The sequence below is a fragment of the Hoplias malabaricus genome, chromosome 4 (genome assembly GCF_029633855.1).
Source record: "Hoplias malabaricus isolate fHopMal1 chromosome 4, fHopMal1.hap1, whole genome shotgun sequence".
Classification (NCBI taxonomy): Eukaryota; Metazoa; Chordata; class Actinopteri; order Characiformes; family Erythrinidae; genus Hoplias; species Hoplias malabaricus.
The window spans coordinates 57,293,071-57,312,942 of NC_089803.1; the positions used below are offsets into that span (position 1 = coordinate 57,293,071).

The following is a 19,872-nucleotide window of genomic DNA, read 5'->3' on the forward strand; positions in this document are numbered from 1 at the left end:
TATTTAATTAAATCAAAGTTAAACACATTATGTACAGTGGGCTATCAAATATAATCCACTTTGTCTCTAAGTCCTGGGGCTTATTCGTTTTTTTATTTCTGTACTAGACTTCTGCTGATGCCTTAAAGCTCTGGACCATTGTGGTCATGAAAGTTTGATTGATTCTCTGCCAGTCTAGGAAACCTGGGGAATTTGAGCTCAGTTTTCCTTAAGAGATGTTTAAATAAATGAGGGCCTCCATAGATGAAGGTAGAGGCAAGGAGAGTAGTGGGGGGCACTTTTTTAGTGCCTACTGAATAAAGCATAGGCCTTTCCCCACATCGACCACATACAGTGAAAGTGTGTCATCACACCACATTTTAACCTACTTCCAGAGGCACTTTGCTGGGCCTGATTATGGCCTGCCAGGCCTCCACACTGACAGATTGGTCCAGTTTACTGCATACTCTGTTTGTTTGATGTACTTCAGATGCCTTCCTCTCACAAATCTTTCAATTACTGACTTGGAGTACTTTCTTTTTTTGTGTGCCTGGGTTGGTATTATTATGGCTGTATTGTGCATCAGAAAAGATAAATATAATATACACTGGAAGAGATGTCAAGGGGACAGTAGGGGAGTTAATTTATGTTGCCTCAAGGCACTTGTTCTCATCTGCAGAGATCCCGAAGACAGAGACTAACTTTGAGGAGCGTCTAATTCTGAAGGCCTTCCTACTGAAGTTCATGAATGCCTACGCTCCTATTTTTTATGTGGCTTTCTTCAAAGGGAGGTAAGTGATCTAACTTTTTATAAGGACTTTATAGCTAAGGGTGATAATAAGTGAAATAATAAAAAGAGACAAATGGATGGAGTAATTTTTGTAATGAACAGAGAGTATTTGTTTCTTAGTCTTCATGTTTTGCTCTGCATGAATATGAATGATAAAACTACTTCGATTGAGGTAGACCAAGAAAAATCCCCTTGGCTCTGTAAAGCTTTTTGTAAATCTTGAAATATTTCTAATGCAGATAATAAACCTTAAGTAAAGCAGATGTGTGGCATGTGTGCAGCTCAGAGACACAAAAATATATATTTATCTAATGTACCATGACTTTGATCTTTATATTTTTCTCTGACAACAGGTTTGCTGGGCGGCCTGGAGACTATGTTTATATTTTCAATGATTACCGTATGGAAGAGGTGAATCTAGATTTTGTGTGTTGTGTTTGTTGTTTTTGTTGCCTTACTTTATTTTTTAAAACTGCTGTTATCAGTGACATTTATTTTTAACGTATTTATCAAATTATCTTCATCCTATTCTTTCACTCCCTTGCTCTCAGTGTGCCCCTGGAGGATGTCTAATTGAATTATGTATTCAGCTCAGCATCATCATGTTGGGGAAACAGCTCATTCAGAACAATGTCTTTGAGATTGCAATACCGTAAGTGCTCTGCATATTCAAATTCTCCACCAACACGCTTATGTGTATACTCTGTTCGCTAAAGTTCCTTGTCAAACATGTGCAGTCATGCCTCTCCTCTCTAAACTGAAGGAACGTCAAACAGATGGTAGCTCTATCTGATCTGCCGTGATAACAACTTTGTCAGTTAATTTCTTGGACATATGATCCAGGTTCTAAAGTTCTCTGTGCTTTTCCCTCTACAGGAAATCCCTAGATTACGGTTTCTGGGCCTCTGAATTTCATTATGCGTCAGTCTTCTCTTTCTCACACACATGTGAGCACACACACAAACATTCCAGTGGACCTTCACATGTTCACACAAGCTCAAATGCACTGATGAGCCATGATCATCACATTAAATTGCTATTCACTTATGTGCCATCAAAGGCAGTAGTACTTTATTGACTTTTCCTCTGTAGGTACTCCTATGCATACACACAGGAAGGTATTTGGCCTTCAAGGTTATTGGGTAGTTGAGCTAAAAATTGCAACCCCTTTATGTTCACTGTGCCCTAGGTGCTTTGTAGAAAACTCAACTACTTTAGTCATTGGTTGTTCAGATTTATAGGTCTCAAGGAAAATGTCTTTAGTTTCAAAAGATGTTTTCGTAATTGAATTTTTTCTTACAGAAACAGTTGTTTGAATTTCACATAAATGTGAAATTGTTCCAGAGGTCTTGGACAGACTTGAATAATATGAATGCCCCAGTGGTTGCTTGTTATGTTAGTATTAATTTCTCTAATATAATTCTGGTTTGTCTTTTGTATATTCACCCTGATTTTTGGTAGGTGGAGATGTTGTGAGAAATTCTTCTCAGGTGCATGTGTGTGTTTGTAATTAATTAATTAATCAATCTTCTGTAACAGCTCCATCCTGTTTAGGGTCGTCATGAGTCAGCACCTATCTAGATTCATTGAGCTTGTTAATTCATTTATGTAAGCCACAAGTATGATGATCTAGAATAGGTTTAACCGGCAAAAACCTTTGGATCGACTAGGGACTGTAAAAATATCCTATGTGAGAATGTAAGTTTTGACTCATATTTATAACAATAATGACATGTATGCTTCTTCCTAAAAATGTGAACATGGAACTACTGTTTGAGTTTGAAGTTACAGAAACATATGCATTTTAAAAGGTGCTCTTCTGTTGGCAAAATAATTAGAGCTAATTAAATAGAGAATTGACTGGATCTGATTTAACCCCCCACTGATTGGAAAATAGAAACGGAAGGTTTTTGCTTTTTTGACTGAATGGTGTTTTGTGTCATGTTTTATAGTTATTCAACAAGAGTCAACATGTGTCTGACTAGTTTTTGTAACAAGGGCTTGAGAGAACTTGGACAGGATGGATGGAAAACTAGGACATGTTTCCCCCAGGGCAGTGGATCTGACCTTGAGTCACACATTCCCTATACTAAGAATACTTTTTTTTAACCTGTTTCTCCCTTGCTGTCCTTCAGATGTGCACCAACCACATTCTCCATCCCTTAAACTGTTACAACACATTTCCATAACTCACTGTCATATCTAAATAACCAATATTATCATTTTATAGTGGTTCCCCAATGATTTACAGAAGTATATGTTTTAACAATTTATTGCAGTTTAAAAAGTTTGCAGTTTAAATGATTAAAAAGGGCACCTTTAAGAAGCTGTAGGCCCCTCTCTGAGTGTTTATTCTGTTGTTAGGACATCCTATATCTGTATTAGGTTTCCTGTCCTGTGGTTAACCTGCTTCTAGATGTACTTAACCTGGTTCGAGACCTATCAGTCTGGGTTAAAATGCCAGGTCATTATCCAACCACAGTTCCTGTGTTACATCTCTGTTTTACATCACAAATATGCCCTGTATCCTACTAATGATAATTAATGTACCATTCTAGCTTTATTCCATCCTCTCAACTGGGCAGGCAGTAAATGCTGGTGACTCTTTGGTATTTGCTTGTCATGGCTCAGCTTAAATCTTCTGTGGCATGCAACAGCAAAATGGCTGTAACAGGCCTAATGCACCCTCCTACAACAGTGGCCATATCAATCATTTATTGGCACCAGCACTGCTGCACATATTTTTTGTGTGTATGTGTGTGCATGTGGAGAGAGTGATTACCAGGGAATGATCATGTATGAGCATGCACAAACACAACACCTTCTAAAAGTATATGCTTCTGCGTAGTTGTAGTTCTGCATTTGCTAAATATTTTGTCTTTTAGTGTAATTCTTCAGATTTAAATCTTATACAAGTCATACATATTGATTAGATTAAGCACAGTACATAGACCTGGTAGCACTGTATAAAGATGCATGACGGTTGCGGTTTCCAGTGCCATGTTGTCCTTTTACTTGAGGCAATTAAAAATTATGCTCACATAAGTTAGTTAACAAAGGAATGCAAATGACGAGAATGAGTCCGTGGAGAGGCCCGCGAGAGGAGAATGAGGAGAGCATGACTTTAAAGATTCTTTTTCTTCTGCACTATAAATACCTGCACATTATTGGGAAAGGCACATTGCTGGAGTGTGCTTGACGCAAAGCAGTGTGATAGAGGCCAGAGGGGACAGGAGGACTCAATCTCCCACAATTCCCTCTATACATAAACCTGACCTACATCATACTTCTTGTCTCCTTACTGACTCCACAGGATCGTATCACATCAGAACAAATGTCTGTTTCAGGACATTTAGTGATGCTCTAAAGCAGGGGTTCCAAAATATTTCAATGCCTGGATTGTATGATTCTAAGGTTTTTTTATTTTCTGGACCTGAATTTGCCCCTTCTGACAAAGGCTCTGTGGTTTTGGCACAAAAAAATACCCATCCATGCAGATTCCTTGTGACCCTTTATACCTAAATTGAAACCTAGCAACCTTAGTGGCTAACAATGACCTACTGTTAAAAAGCCACTGCTCTAGATTATCAGTTGGCACCACTTGCGTGAGTTTGTATGCACTTTTCAGTGTTTGCACAAATGCACCTTAACAGCTGGTAAATAGGAGCATTAACACGGCTGAAGGAAGGCACTTATGATACAAAAGCTTGCATTAAAAAGTAATGCTTTGGAAAAGGAACATGTTTTCAGATATAAATAATGCAACAGCTGAATTTAGTGTGTTTTATTGGAGGTATTAATAGGTAGAGATATAGACCACATGATAAAATGTATCTGTACTCAGAGGCAGCCAGCACCATGTCCTGAATCCAAGTGCATAGATTTGCTCTTGACATTGGTGAGGACCTATGAATCTACCCCCTCAAATTGCCTGTTTTTTTTTATTATGTATTTACATTTTTTTGGTTCCATAATAAAATGAGATTGTAAGAGAACTGACAGTTGGCAGTTAGTTTCCAAACCATGTTATTCATAGCTTTAAATTTTCATAGACTTTAAGTGACTTAAAAAATAGCTCTTCTTTTATGCTGCCATCCCCACTCGCTTTTGACACCCATGTGTCATCTATGTTGCACACGAATCTTGCACAGTAAGTCTCGCATATGACTGAAAAGTTTTCCTTCCAGTTTTGGCACTGCTAACAACCAAACGTAGCTACAGAATCTCATGTGACAGCACGGAAAGGCACAGCCAATCACACTGTGACATATGTGTTATGGGGAGGTAGGACTTGAGTAGACAATGTGAGTTAACCCTTTCTGCACTTCTAGGTTAATGAGACGTTGACAGATTGGGGTTTTTTTTTGGAGGGGATCAAATTATTGGTGGGGACAATTCAATATTCGCTGGATATTGGTGGAGACACATCACTTCCGTCCATGCTAATTCTACGACATCGCCTAAATCGTTCCTTTACTTTTTGTATGTTACATTCATAAAAAATGTTTTTATTTAATAGTAACTCTAGGCTACTGTAAAAACATGGTGGCAGAACATGCCAGCCTCTGTTAGTAGAGGACCTGCTCCCTGTGAAGGTGTACTCTGGCTCGAGACTCTAATCTGCCTGTCTCAGTATTGGAAATTGTTGCAGTGAAGAGGATAAAGCTGAGACTGGCTAATGGAATCAGGCATTTCCATCTTAAATGATTGTTCCTTTACATTATGGACCCTGCACACTGTTAAAGGAACCCTTACTGTCATGACCAATGTCGGTATAAAATATTATCTTCTGTTCTGTTTAGAGTGTCTCTGACTGCTGTCTTGGCAGAGGAGCAGAGCTGATTTTTTACAGACTGCCAACAGCCTTAACTTTTTGTTATTTTCCTTTTCTCGGACCAAATCTGTGAATTTTACATTCCTACTAAACAGTCCACTACTATTATGTGAAAAGTATTATTTTATCTGGGCCATACTATAATCTTGGCTACATTTAAAATGAATGAAGTTGTCTGCATTTGTGCAATTTAAGGTGGAATAGACAATTCTACCGGTGCCACATAGAAATTTGTGCTCCATTTAAGATGATGAGGAATGTTTGCCGACACCAGAATATCATTGATGCCCCATTTAATTTGGTAAACACAAGTTAAGTGCTGAACCTTTTAAGGTGGAAAAGAGACTTCTAATAAGAAGTTAAATTTACAGACAGTGCATGAAGCTGAGGTGCACATGAACATGCTGCAGTGTTTTTGTTAGTGCATCTAACATGACTAACAAAAGTGTAAATTTAGCAGTTATAAGAAATGAAAAATAATAGTATGATTAACTGGCTAGTAGCCTGACATCTCCTCTGGGTCTCTGAAAAGCTGGTAAGTCATGTTGGTGGTCTCAGATATATTTTTTTTATATAAAAAAAAAATGATATATTTGATATATAATTGTTACTCTTTAAGTCAGCAAAACCTATTTGATCTTTTTGATCTTATTAAACTTTAAAATTAATTTGTTAATAAAATTAACAAATACACTAATGCTACAAAATTTGCAGATGTTATGAATAATCCTCTAAATCCATGCTTAAAAATTAATTGCCTTAACAATTTTTTAAAGACTAAAACAATCACACAAAACTGTAATAACTGCCCCTTTGTGCTCCTTTTTTTCCCTAACTACAATTATTAGCTCCACCCTATATCTTTCTGTACCACTCTATCACATAATAAAAACCAATGTAAACAAAGACATTGATATGAAGCATCTCCAGGACTTCTGATAAGAGAAGTATATATTTTGGACTTTACCTTTCCACTGTTTAAATGCCAGAGACACCTGAAGGTCATGGCAGTCCATAAAACCTAGACTGATATTGATATGGGTTTAATATATAAAACCAGTGTGTATACCCATACTTAACATGCATGTATGTGTGTGTTATTTAAACCTGAGGGAATGGTGGTTACTTGTGAATATTTTGAACATTTTTGGTGACAGCATTATTCTGTTAGTTCATGTTCTAAATTGTGGAAACAATTAAAAAAATACCTCAAAAGGAAAACCTAAATTCCAAAAGCTTGGAATGTTTTGGATTTTTTCACTGTTTTCAGGTTCAGACAGACAGCATTTGAAAATCATTGCTTACATTTGATAGATTGTTCCTTTTGTTTGTTTGACCAATAGTATTTCACACTGAATGTTCTGTACAGAAACATCTGTTGAACAGTGAGCTCACAGTGATTAACTTCACAGCTGTGTGGTCTTTGACTCTCCATTCTTTATGTGTCAGTTGTTCTCCAGTAGCTACAGACACTTGTATATACAGACACCTTGGAATGTTATTTAATGACCACTGGGCTTGAGGGGCATGAGTGATTTATAGGGCAGTAAAGAAGAGCAGATTGACAGCTACTGTCTGGTGTCTGCGGTGGACAGGACAATAACCTATGCATTTACAGGTTAGATTCTTTTCACAGGGACAGAATGACAGGACATGCCCTGTTAATGTCTGTTTGACAGCTCATATTTGAGTACAGGAGGAAGAAACAAATACTGCTGAATTCAAAAGTATATTTGTGTGGTTTCTTAAAAATGTACAGTGCTAATAGTTTTTCACAACATTATAGCTGCTTTGTACATCTGTATATTTAGAATGATGTAGGTTTACTCACATAATCTGTGTTTCTCCTCTGTCAGCAGTGGTATAGCCAGAATTTAAATATTGGATGGGCTTTGGCAAAAGTGGGTACATGCATAAATACGGTGGCAGCGTCTCAGGTTTTTTTTACCTCTCCTCACACTCCAGCTCTGAATCAGACTTGTGGGAGTGTGCATAGAACATCCAGGAAAGAGATTATGTCCATGTGTGTAAACTCGAACACAGGGAATTAGCTATGGCTGACTGCAGTGGTCCTTGGTCCGATTTGATTGGGCCCAGTCCCACCTGTGGCTGCACACCTGGATATCCCCAGATCGGTCACATGAGCTGACAGAAGCCTGTGCTGACACACTGCGCGATATGATAAGCAATAGCTGTGCTCCCTTAGGACTTCGGGCCTCAGATGGCTGAGCTATCCCCAGGGATCTAAAACACACCTCACAATGACACAGCTAACTCTTATACCACAGGACGACTCAGAAGCCTGAGAATATAATATTTTAGTCGAACTTGTACTGCAGTGGACCAGACGTGAACGATATGAAATTATGAAATAATGAAATTAACTGGGCATGTGCATATGCTTGATTTACTGTGGAAATGCCAGTCTTGAACATTATTTATTGATGTGAATGCTTTGTCATTTTGCAACCATTTGTCTGCTCTTCCTGCAGGAAGCTAAAGAAGCTCTTTCGCTCTCTGAAGGATAAGAAAATGCTACCGGAAGAGAATGTGGAGCACACAGGACGAACTCTGCGCCAGTGGCACCTGGATTACAACCTGGAACCCTTTGATGGGCTCACACCTGAATACATGGAAATGAGTAAGTAATAGTTTGCCATGCTTTTCCTTGTCATTTTATGATTGATTCCCCCACCCACCCCAAACCCATCTGTAGAGTCTTTGTCTCCCTGGAGCTCAGATCAACAAATAAGGCAGAGTATATGATTCTTGTTTTTATTCGTCAGTTTAGTTAACCAAATGCGGCAGGAAAGAATTTAGTAGCTAGTTTCTGTGTGTGTCCATCACATACAGAAATGGCTTTTAATGAGGATATTTTTAAAACATTCACAAACTTAATGATGAGGCAAAACAAAGCATGTGATTTTAGTAAGCTATACTCCAGTCCCACTGTTATGTTTTTCTGAAATGCTGTGAGACTTTTCTTGAAAAAACTAGTCCCATTTAAAGACTATTTCTAGCCAATGTACTTGTTTTGCTACAACAGACTGTAGACCCCAGAGACTGAGCTTGAGCTGGTTTAGGACATTGCATTTATTAAGAAAGCTGATTCTCTATATCAGGGTTTATTTATTTTTTTGGAAGGGAATCTTTGGCCTAAGAGATAGAGAAGCAGTGTTGGTGCTGGATGGTCATTGATTCAATCAAAACTGGGTGCACTACTGGGGCAAGTGTGTACACTACAGAGATCCTCACAGATGTGAGTTGTTTCTAGAAGAGAGTCATTTGTACAAATGGTGCTGTAACTAATATATAGATATACCTGCAGTCAAAACCTCAACCCAAAATGAGCTGTAGGCTCTCAAAACAAGACTATGACTCTTTCAGATATGTTTGGCCTGAGTTCTACACATGTAGTTTTTTATAAATATAAACTTTGCCTGTTTCTCAGGGGTATTGAGACTGCAGTCTTATCTAAAATCTTAGATCTGGAGATCAAGAAAAGATAAATCTCTTGCTATAATCCCCAGTAATGTGGATAGTCATACTCAATGATGAGGGGAAAACATTCTAGAGATAAAATTAAACATGCCATGATTTTTCTTTCTGAAAAGATATAGGACTGTTGATTCCAGGGAAAGATCTTATTGACATATTTAAATGTTCTTTTCATTAGAATGGTAGGTAATCCTCAGTATTAGCGGCTTTGTTGTTACATAAGTGTATTTCCTTAACTAATGTGTATAACATTTTCCTAATACACAAATGATTTCCTTCAATTTTAGTAGTGGCAGTGGGTAATTTTGTCACTGTTCCAAAGAAAGAGAATTGTGTAATGAGAAAACCTTCCCTATTGTTAGTTTCTGGGAACTGCAAAAAGTTGCCTACACCTTTGTATACAGCGAAACTTAGCGACTGAAAGATGGACTGTGTTTCTGATTCTATGGAAGGTGGTCATATAATGAAATTGATTATTTCCATTAAAACATTTATGCTGCAATTAGACATTATTCTAGTTCCATGACACATGCTATTATTTATCCATTAGTACCAGAGCAACACACTAAAATGCCAGTGCCACACCACTGTTGCTGCTGTGCTGAGAATGATCCACCACATAATTTAATGTCAAATGGGGCTTACAGAGTATGCAGAGCAACATATGGATGACAATGTTTAATTGTAGAACTACAAAGTGCATATACATGTTAGGCAGAGCTAATGAATTAGGTCATTTTAATGTTTGGGCAGATCGTATATGTCTGGCAAAACATAGGTGCTTTAAAATTGCCATATTAGTTTACTCTGAGTTAGTATGAGTGTGAAGGGAAGTGTATGACAACATATCTTAAACTGTGATGGGTAGCCTTGCTCTGTCAGCAGGTGGCTGACTGACTCATCCCTTACTGTCCTCCCAGATTTTGGCATAGTTTTTACTCATTAACACACCCTACACTTTATAACACCTGTTTTTGAAACCCGTTCCTGAGAAACACGAAGACATCTGATCACAAGCTGAAACAAATGAATCATGAGGTGCTCTGCAAAGGCATCTGTAATGCTGAAAGATATTGTTGGTTATCAGGAATTGTTGCAGATATAGAACTCAGACAAATGTTGATAATGAAGTTTAGATTAATTTCCCATCACTGCCTGTCACAGTTATTAAAAATCTCCTGATTATACTGATTTTCCACTTTTTTCACAGTTTTGTTTGTCATAAGTATTGGCATGGTTTGAGTGGTATATCATTCTCATCACTGTATTGACACTGGAATGTGTGTTGCAGTGCACTGGCCTGACCTTTGAAGAATGAAAAAAAAATGCTTTGGCCTGTGTACAAAATTAGAACCTCATTAATATTTGCAACGCTGATGATGGTATAAAGTGAGTCTGGCGTCTACAGCCTTTAATTGAGGTTTATGTAAACAATCTGACTTAGAAGAGTGTGAAAGCCTGCAGCTCGGCTTGTGTTTATTGCTCTTCGGCATAGCACTTAACTTTTGCAGATTGAACAGTCATGACTATGATGAAAGGGACCTCAAGGCCCTTTATCTCTACCATCTGTTTATTTTTGTGTCTTTCTTCTTCTCCACACCCGCAGTTATCCAGTTTGGCTTCGTCTCCCTTTTTGTGGCCTCCTTCCCTCTGGCTCCACTGTTTGCTCTCTTGAACAACATCATTGAGATTCGTCTGGATGCTAAGAAGTTTGTGACTGAGCTCCGCAGGCCAGACGCAGTGAGAGCGAAAGACATCGGTACTGGGTTGCATCTGTACATGCTGTAGATTATTATAGAACACAGACATTTCTTTTTTTCACATTACAAGCTCAGATTAGATCTTTATGGCTTGATGAGCAGGTGCAGTAAAGAGTCTGATGTAAATAAATGAATTCCAGTTCATTCATTCATTCATGGTCTGTAACTGCTTATCCAGTTCAGGGTCATGGTGGGTCCAGAGCCTTGCAAGAATCATTGGACGCAAAGCAGGAAAACACCGTGGAGGGGGCGCCACTCACACACTCATACCTGTCAACACTTTTGAGTCACCACTCCACCTACCAACGTGTGTTTTTGGACCGTGGGAGGAAACTGGAGCAAATTCCAGTTAACCTCTTGTTTTTTTGTAAAACATATGGTCATTTAGTGGATAAATATCACATAGAGGCCTACCAAATCTATGATTATATATAGAACTATCCATTCTATGGCCATCAGTTTGAAAGACTGCAATTTCCAAATCACAAGAGCTGCACCTTTACCTATTACTTACATAATGAAAAATTATATTTAACAAGGATTTTTATATCCTTATTTTTTATCCATTTTTATCCACATAACCCCCCCCCCCTTGTTTCACCATCCTCAGGAAGCAAATAAATTCTTTCTTCAAGAAGCTCACCACTTCCTCTGAAAAGCCCTTCTCTTTATTCCATATTTCCACTGATGCAATGGCACTGAACAATGTAGTGTGTGGGGCGAGAACAAAAACTCTTCAGAGCTCTCACATCCACTGACAGATGTCCATGCTAGCTAGGGGGTGATGGGGGAGAAGGACTGTCCTTTCCACAAAAAGAGCAAAGCCAGTTGTACTGTCTAGGACTCCCAGCCTCAGAGAGCTGTGGCATTACCTGGATTCTAACCTGTGATCTAATGTGATAGGGCTCACCCTACACCACTCTGGAGTCCTCAACACATTTAAAAAAAAAAAAAAAATATATATATATATATATATATATATATATATATATTGTTAGGTGGCAACATCAGAGTTACAGTAGAGTATCCTTTGTATTCAACACATAGTTTTGTGACACTTGACAAATAGTTGAGGAATTTGACCTCTGTGTTCATTCTTCTCTTTCAGGAATCTGGTACAACATACTTAGTGGTATGGGCAAGTTTTCAGTCATCATCAACGTAAGTGTTAGATCTATTCCTGAGGCTCTTTACTCTTCATATGGTCTTTGATTGCAAATGACACAATAGCACATAGGATATAGGAGGACCTAGTAAAAAGGAAGTGCCACCCTTTTGAATTGGTGCAATGAACTGGAAGGAAGAACAGCTTCCCGTTCTGGGGAAGAGTACATTTATAAGATGTGGGTCTGTAGTGAGGATTATTCTGCCTCCAGTTTCAAAAAAACATAGGATTACAGCCACTCTACATAATATGGGCTAGAGATCACAAATGCAAACATATGATGGAATGCTTTGAAGTGTGCTTTGTAAAGCAGAGGAAAAGAAGATGATTTCAATATGCTGACTTTATTTTTCACAAGTTATACCCAAGTTACCCCCCTAATCTTAAGAGATCATTTGATATGATCAGTAATGCAGTGGTAGGTTTTGTATTTACTGTCTAATAAGTACATTTTTCAAAAGAGGTCAGCCTTTTTATTTATTTGGATCTCCTCAAGTTCATTCGCAAAGCCCTGGCAAGGATTCTTTAATATTATTTAATAGAAATGTAATTTCTGAAATATGAGAAAAATAAGCAAGCTAGACCTCAGGCCACAGTGAATAATATAGCTGCATGTAGAAAGCTAAGCACTGAATGTTTTCATTGGGCCCAGCTCTGTTCTGGTTCTGAAAAGGATGCAGCCTTTTACGATTATTCTTATCTGCTCATTGAAATGAGAAGACTAATGTGGAAAGTAAATGTGCAGCAGAACAGCAATAACTGTAGTTATCTACGAGTTTAATGTACCGTGTCCATTTTTTCTATTTCTTAGGCTTTTGTCATCTCCTTCACATCAGATTTCATCCCACGACTGGTTTATCAGTACATGTACAGTGAAACCGGCACCATGAATGGCTTCATAGACCACACACTGTCCTACTTCAACGTAAGCCATTTCAAAGAAGGTACGGCACCTGCCTCGTCTGCTGTCACAATGTGCAGGTGAGGCACTCTTTTGGTTTAACACTTAAAATGAATAAAGCTTTCTCAACTACAAGCACAAAACCAGTGTGCTTCATTAGGAAACTGAATGAGAAACAGACACTGGATCTGTTCTGGCTTGGTGAATTTGTCCAAAGAAGCACACAGGCAAAATGTGTTTGATTTGAAAGTAGCAGAGTTACTGAGTGGCTAACTGCTATGTGATCTCATGGTTTGGTTCCATTTCATATGGGTCTTAAATAAAAGTTTATTGCATGTCCTGCGTACACTTCACTGTGCACAAGGACCACATCAGAGAAGGCCACATTTATTCTGCTTCATTGTCCCTGCATTGTCCCTGCATATCCATACTGCCAAGTTACAAGAACAGCTCACACAAGTCCTTTCTCAGCTTTAAAATGTAACACTGCATAACTCTATAATGAGCTCAGCAAAACTAGAGCTCAGGTCCAGCTGTGTGTTTTATTTCACTGACCAAGATGCAGTGAAGTTGGGAAAAGATTACATCACACTTTCCTTTTAGCATGGGGCGGCTCAGGTCTAAATGGGCTGGATGTTGTACTGCATTTCCTCGAGGGCTTTAAATCTTTAATTATATACCAAAACACTGACATCACACATCTAAAGCAATTGCTTCCCACTATGGACCAATGTAGTCCAGTGCAGACCCCCTAAAGCTTAGAAATTAACTACCTTTCCTTCAAGACAAAATCGACTTCCAAACAAAAACATGTATCTCCAAAATGGCAGGAAAAGGGAAAAAATACTGTACCATTCATGACATTTTTACCCAATGTGAAGAATAGTTGCTGTGTTGAAATGATGTCGTGAACTAAAAATGGACAAAAATGGAGATACATGTTTTTCCATGGACAGCAATAATAAGTTGCATTGTGCAGCAGTGAGGACACATTATATTGATACTTTGAACATTTTTAATAGTATATACAGTGTACCGCGACCCTGAACTGGATAAGCGGTTACAGATAATGAATGAATTAATGAATTAATTAATATACTGCGTATATATTAGTAACAGAAGAATTTTAGTTTGATCTTTTGTTACAAGGCCATGTAAAATTGCATGGAGACATTAAGGTGTTATTTTTAAGATGTTATTTATTACCACTGATAGTTCATAGGGATGGATTATATGAGAAGACTGACTGATTGTATTCTGCATTCATTTATAGACTGATTGACTGCATTCATTTGTACAAGTAATCTTTCTATTTGACGTTTTGGACTAAGAGAATTTAGAGTATCCGATGCTTGTGGGACTAAGCAAATGATTCACTCATTATACCAGTTTGGGACAGCCTTAAACTGGAATGGACATTTACATTTTTCAAATCAAATACATGGTCAGTTTGTATTGAGCAAGTCATCCCTAACGTTAGTCTTTCGTGTCTCATCCGTGATAAGCTGATGAAGGGCAACAGTAGAGATAACCATGTGATAATGCAGCTGTAATTGCGAGGAGAACATCCTCAGGGTAGGGTGTAGGGCGAATACAAGTTGTATAAAAATACAAGGAAGCTAGAAGAACATGTAAAGCTCTGCACCAAGACACACGAAGGATGTAGACAGCTGCTTGAAATCTTTTATAGCTTTGAGCACTTAGGCTAGACGACAGTGATAAAGAATGCTCATATCAGTGACAGACAACTCTAAAGACAGTTAGGAATGGGACGACCCCTTTACTGGCACTCTTTACCCACTTCCCAAGGAGGCCAGTGGCACCATGATGTCAGAGTACCCCTCCTCCTGGGTATGTTGTGTCTCTATGAATGTGTGATTAAAAGAATGAAAAAGTAGTTTGGTGGTAGGGGGTAGTGTTGTCTAAATACTATAAATATGCTTTAAAATACCTTAAAATCTACAGAGGTCATGGATGCTCAAATCAGATTAATTTTAATGTAAACCATATATGGTGTTTTTTTGCTGAGAAAGATCTACAAAAAATGAGGTTTCAGTACCAGGAATTAGATCTCAACATGAAGATGCCTGCCTTTCATAGGGAATTGAAACCAGTCCTGCACGTTCCAAATGTATTACTATATATGGCAATGAAATCAAATAATAAGAGTCTGCAGCTCCCACGGAAACCTTATTGTTTTCACAATTCAGTATGGGAAATCAAAACTCTGGAAGCATTCTAGGTTAGAACTAACTTAATCTAATGCTATGAAAACTGAATATTCTATACTCTATAAGTTTTTCATTCATTTTAGTGATCATATCTGTCTCACATGTTCATAAATTCACATTCTCAGTAGTGCCTGATGTCTGACAAACTGGAACACCAGTATCTTGTTTTTTAGCTACTTCGTAATGTTTTGACAAGATAAAGGGGCTTGTGATGTTTTTGTCTGCAATATTTGCATAAGTTTTATCATGTAATCTAACACCAAATCGAATAGCCATGGAGCAATTTCAACAACTTTGTGCTGAGAAAATAACTACACTTCTCTTGGTTTTCTGACTCTTGAAATCATCTGCTTTAAATCTCCTAGAATGGCTAATTAGGAAGTCATACTGTCTTTCATCCTGTAAAACTCTGAAAGAATGTGTGAAGCATGTGCTACTTACTTGCCTTCTGCCTACTTTGCTGAGGAGGCGTGCCCTTAGTTCTCCCTGTCTTAATACAAGTGTTTTAACTGCTTGTGGTCTGCAGGTACAAGGACTACAGAGAACCACCCTGGTCAGCTGAGCCCTACCAGTTCTCCAAACAGTACTGGTCAGTCCTAGCAGCTCGACTGGCTTTCGTTATACTCTTCCAGGTATTTCCATGGGTTACAAGTGAAGTTTAATTTCAGACTTTACAAATATTATATAGAAATCTTAAATCTTTAATCAAATTGAAAGTATTATGTATTAATTTGAATGTATTTAATAATTCTGAAAAGATTTTACTTATTGTTTTAACATATGGGTGGAATAAACATGTTTAGGGAAACTCTTCATACAGTAGTCCCATATAGAAAATAGATATGATAAACCCAGCCTTTTAACATCAGAAAATAGTCCAATCATTTTTTTATGGCTCATGATTACTCAGCATTCTGTAATCACTGTAGTGAAAATGCTACCTTCTGACAAACTCATCATGGACCATCAAGGTCAGCAGTGTGAGGTCCTGCTTCCAAACTCATAAAATACATTGCCCTCTATTTATTGCTCAATTTATAGAGACTATATTGCAGTGTAAATGCAAATGCTCACTGTAAAACAAACCGTTTAAGTTTAGGACTAATTACAAGGAAATAAAATGTGTTTTGGCCAGGTGTTACACAAGCATCTACAGTGTAATGGTGCATTTTATTTGTGGAAAGTCAGCAAAAATATTTTAATTTATCGACACAGTGTGATTTTTTTAGGCTTCTACTCTGGTGGTTGGTTGATTTATGAACATTTACAGTCCCTGTATTCAGAGAATATGTTCTTTTGGAAGGCTGAAACCACATTCTGTATTTAAAATGCAATCCTGGTAACCTTAATCCTTACTATGCTGCGCCAATAAAGATATATTAACAATTCTCCTTTAAAAAGAAGAATGTACACAATTGTGTGCAACCTGAAATGGAGAATATTTCAAGATTACTGGACTGTAATTGTAACAAATTACTGTTATTGCATAATCCATAGATTATGTTACTAATTCACATTTTTATTTAGGTAATCTGTAACAATACTTTTTAAATGTTGTTAATCATTGTGGGTGACAGATAAAGTTGGTATAAGATGTGTGACAGAAATATAACACCATGAGGTCCTGTCAGCTTAAGAATCACACAAACACTAAGAGATACTCTGTCTGCATTCTAAAGCAGTCTACCTATTGTTCTCTTCCTGCCCCACCTACTTCTGGTCACCTTCATATTTCCTCCCTTCCTCCACTGCCCATTGTAGCCTGGGTCCTGTTTCAATACGTTTGTGACATGCCCACTTCAACTCACTAATTCCTGGGCCATTAATGTAACGTATTTACTGAAGGTAAATATGTTAGATGAATCCTAATGCAGTTTCCCTAACACTTTTGCTAACTGATTAGCATGTGGAGCCATGTTATATTTTTGACACTCAGTCTATAGCAAACGTAAAGTGCAAATTGCCAAAGAAATCAACTCAATGGGATGGTCATTCTCACATCCCTGTGTGTGCCCTAGGTGTTATGCTCTTCCAGGTTGCCAATGGAAGTGGGCAAATGTATATTAAACCGGTATTGAAACAGATAATGTGTGTGTGTGTGGATTAAATTTGCAACAATTCATTATAATATCAATTTTCCTGTGAATTATTATTTAATAAACTCCCTAACACCCAATGCCTATTTTAGTGTAGAGTAAGTGTAGGTGATTTTCTAGTACTTCATAACATTGATCAGGCATATTTATGTAGGGAATAATTTACATTTTGGGGCCTTTAGGGCAGGATGAAGAGTTATTCACATTTAGTTAAACAATGTTTCCCAATATAATTCATGCCAGCATATTAATTAAAGCTGCCTAAAAACACAGTGCTTTGAATTTATTTAAAAAAAACACACTTTAAAAGCTGACAAAATTATTACAAGTAAATGTTGAAGATCCTTAATGTGACATTGTAAATGGCCTCAAATTGCTGTACCTTTAGTGTTGATGTGCTTTGCTTGTCTGTGTGTACAGAACCTGGTGATGTTCATGGGCCTGCTGGTGGCATGGGTGATCCCAGATGTGCCCAAGAACATCAGTGAGCAGCTGAAGAGGGAGAAGACCCTTTTGGTGGATGTCTTCATGAACGAGGAAAAGGAGAAACTCCAGCTCATCCAGAGTCTCTTCTCCAAAGAGGGAGCTCATCACCGGCAGCCACACTCCCACCAATCCCCTCTACCACAGGACACTTCAGAAACACAGCTTCCCCTGCCACATCTGGCTCAAACTGATGATCCTGTGGCTGCAGGAGGTACCATCCCACTGAGTGCACGATCCCGTACCCGTCCCCGCGCTGCCAGCTTCAGCCAATTTACCCGGCAAGCCTCCACATCACCCCACAGTGAGGCAGGCAGGCACACTGCTGTGTGAGCAGGGTCAGCCAGTTGAGCAGTTTTAGAGTGCCCAGAGTGCTGGGAGTGGAGGACTTGGAAGAGGAAAGGATGGCAGGGCTGGGCTCTCCATTGAGTTTGTTAAGGGGGGACCTGTCATCCCCTATGCAGTGTTTTCTCACTGAAACAAAGGCAAGAGAGGTCATTATTTATCTAATCCCTGTACTGTAATGTCTGAAGCATATGTCCACAGACGGCGTGTTTGATTATGAAACTCTTTTTTAAAGCCATGACGTGTCCACGCAAGTTGCAGAGGATTCAAAATAATCCCGGCCACAGGGCCGAGGCTTCGTAGGACGGCTTGCGGTCATTCCATGCACTGGAGTAGGAGTGGGGTTCTCATATTCTCTTACCTGAGGGGCCTCTCGAACATTTTGGACGTTACCCCACTCATGTTTTAAGACTAAGAGGAAGAGGTTTTTTGTTGTTGTTGTTGGTGCAACTCAAAAATTAAAGTGCACATCTGGTCCATGCTCATGCAGTCAATGCACAGTTTGTGAAAATGCACAAAACACAAACTGCTTTGCAAAGTTGATGAGATGTAGCGTATTACAGCAAATAATTATAACCTTTCATTTTCTCAGGTAATGACATCACTGTAGGTTTTATTTGTTTATATAAAAAATGTGATATCTCTTGGCTTAATAGAGATAAAGAAACTTGTCATTCAGTAAGAAATAAGGAACAGAAACTGTACTTTAATGCACAAATTGTATTGTACAAAAATCATGCATAAAACAATGAGTGTCAAACCTTGTTACAGATCTCTCTCTTTAAACATGCAAATCTTCTTATACATATATCAGACAATGACCTTGTGAATTTGTTCACTGGTAAACTAGGCTATGAGGTTAACTGCTAAGGTTTGTTTCTGAGTGTCTTAAGATCTGTTGGTAAAAATCCATGATTGTTCTTAGGGTTCTGAAACAAGTTTTTTGAATATTGCAGCTCATTGTAATTGCTATGTTTTAATGGATTTGTTTTAGAATGCACCTTATCCAGTGAGAAGTCAGAAATGAATGCATTTGTTCTGAAAATCATCAAATTTGAATAAAGAAGTTTAGAAAGAAGAGAATAAGTGTATGCCAAATCTCACAAGTTCAGTCATTTAAAATTAAATGCTGGGTAATTTTGCCCAGTCTGTAACATCAAGAATGGCCATTTTAATCACTTTCATTTTAATCACAGCTGGGTTTAGATACCTGTGCAAATATGATCAGCGAAATGGCCTCCCTTTTAAACAAGACCACTTGCAGCACCTTTATTCTTCAACACACTGCTGCTTAGCTTCTAATATATACATTCAAATTTCTCTCTGTTGAAAATCCTTATAATGATAATCCTAATAATGATCACGAAACCAGTAAAGTGGTATCTGTTAATACCTTAATGAGTCCTTCGAATGAGTGTAGATATGGGTGGTCACAAGAGTGTATCTCTAAGATATTTGACTATTGCTACCCAGTGCAAATGACAATTGCTTATTTTAATAAACTTCAGTCCAGCACGGCGGTCCGGAAGAACACTAAAGATGTGTGTGGGCCTGTGAGTTAGTATCTACCTTATATAGAGCATATTTACATTTTTGCTGTTGGAACAAAATCTTTCTCCATATTTTTTTACATAATTGAAAAAAAAATCGAATTGTTTTACATTGTATACAAATTTCATAACAAATGGATTAATATTATATATTGTAAAATATTTGGTGCTTCTCCTGTAAAATTACCACTTCGGAAATAAAAATATTTTGATCCAACAGTGATATATAACAACCCAATA

General features: G+C 38.0%; 1 protein-coding gene across 1 annotated transcript in view; it reads left to right on the forward strand.

Moving 5' to 3' along the window:
- Positions 1-19,093, forward strand: part of ano2b (anoctamin 2b) — a 53,783-nt gene extending 34,690 nt beyond the window's left edge. The window contains exons 15-23 of the mRNA XM_066667523.1: positions 659-770; positions 1,123-1,180; positions 1,321-1,421; positions 8,096-8,244; positions 10,708-10,860; positions 11,970-12,022; positions 12,838-13,007; positions 15,685-15,790; positions 17,675-19,093. Coding sequence (XP_066523620.1) covers positions 659-770; positions 1,123-1,180; positions 1,321-1,421; positions 8,096-8,244; positions 10,708-10,860; positions 11,970-12,022; positions 12,838-13,007; positions 15,685-15,790; positions 17,675-18,070 — 1,298 coding nt within the window. The 3' untranslated portion in view covers positions 18,071-19,093. The remainder of the gene's footprint in view (positions 1-658; positions 771-1,122; positions 1,181-1,320; positions 1,422-8,095; positions 8,245-10,707; positions 10,861-11,969; positions 12,023-12,837; positions 13,008-15,684; positions 15,791-17,674) is intronic.
- Positions 19,094-19,872: the final 779 nt, after the last annotated feature.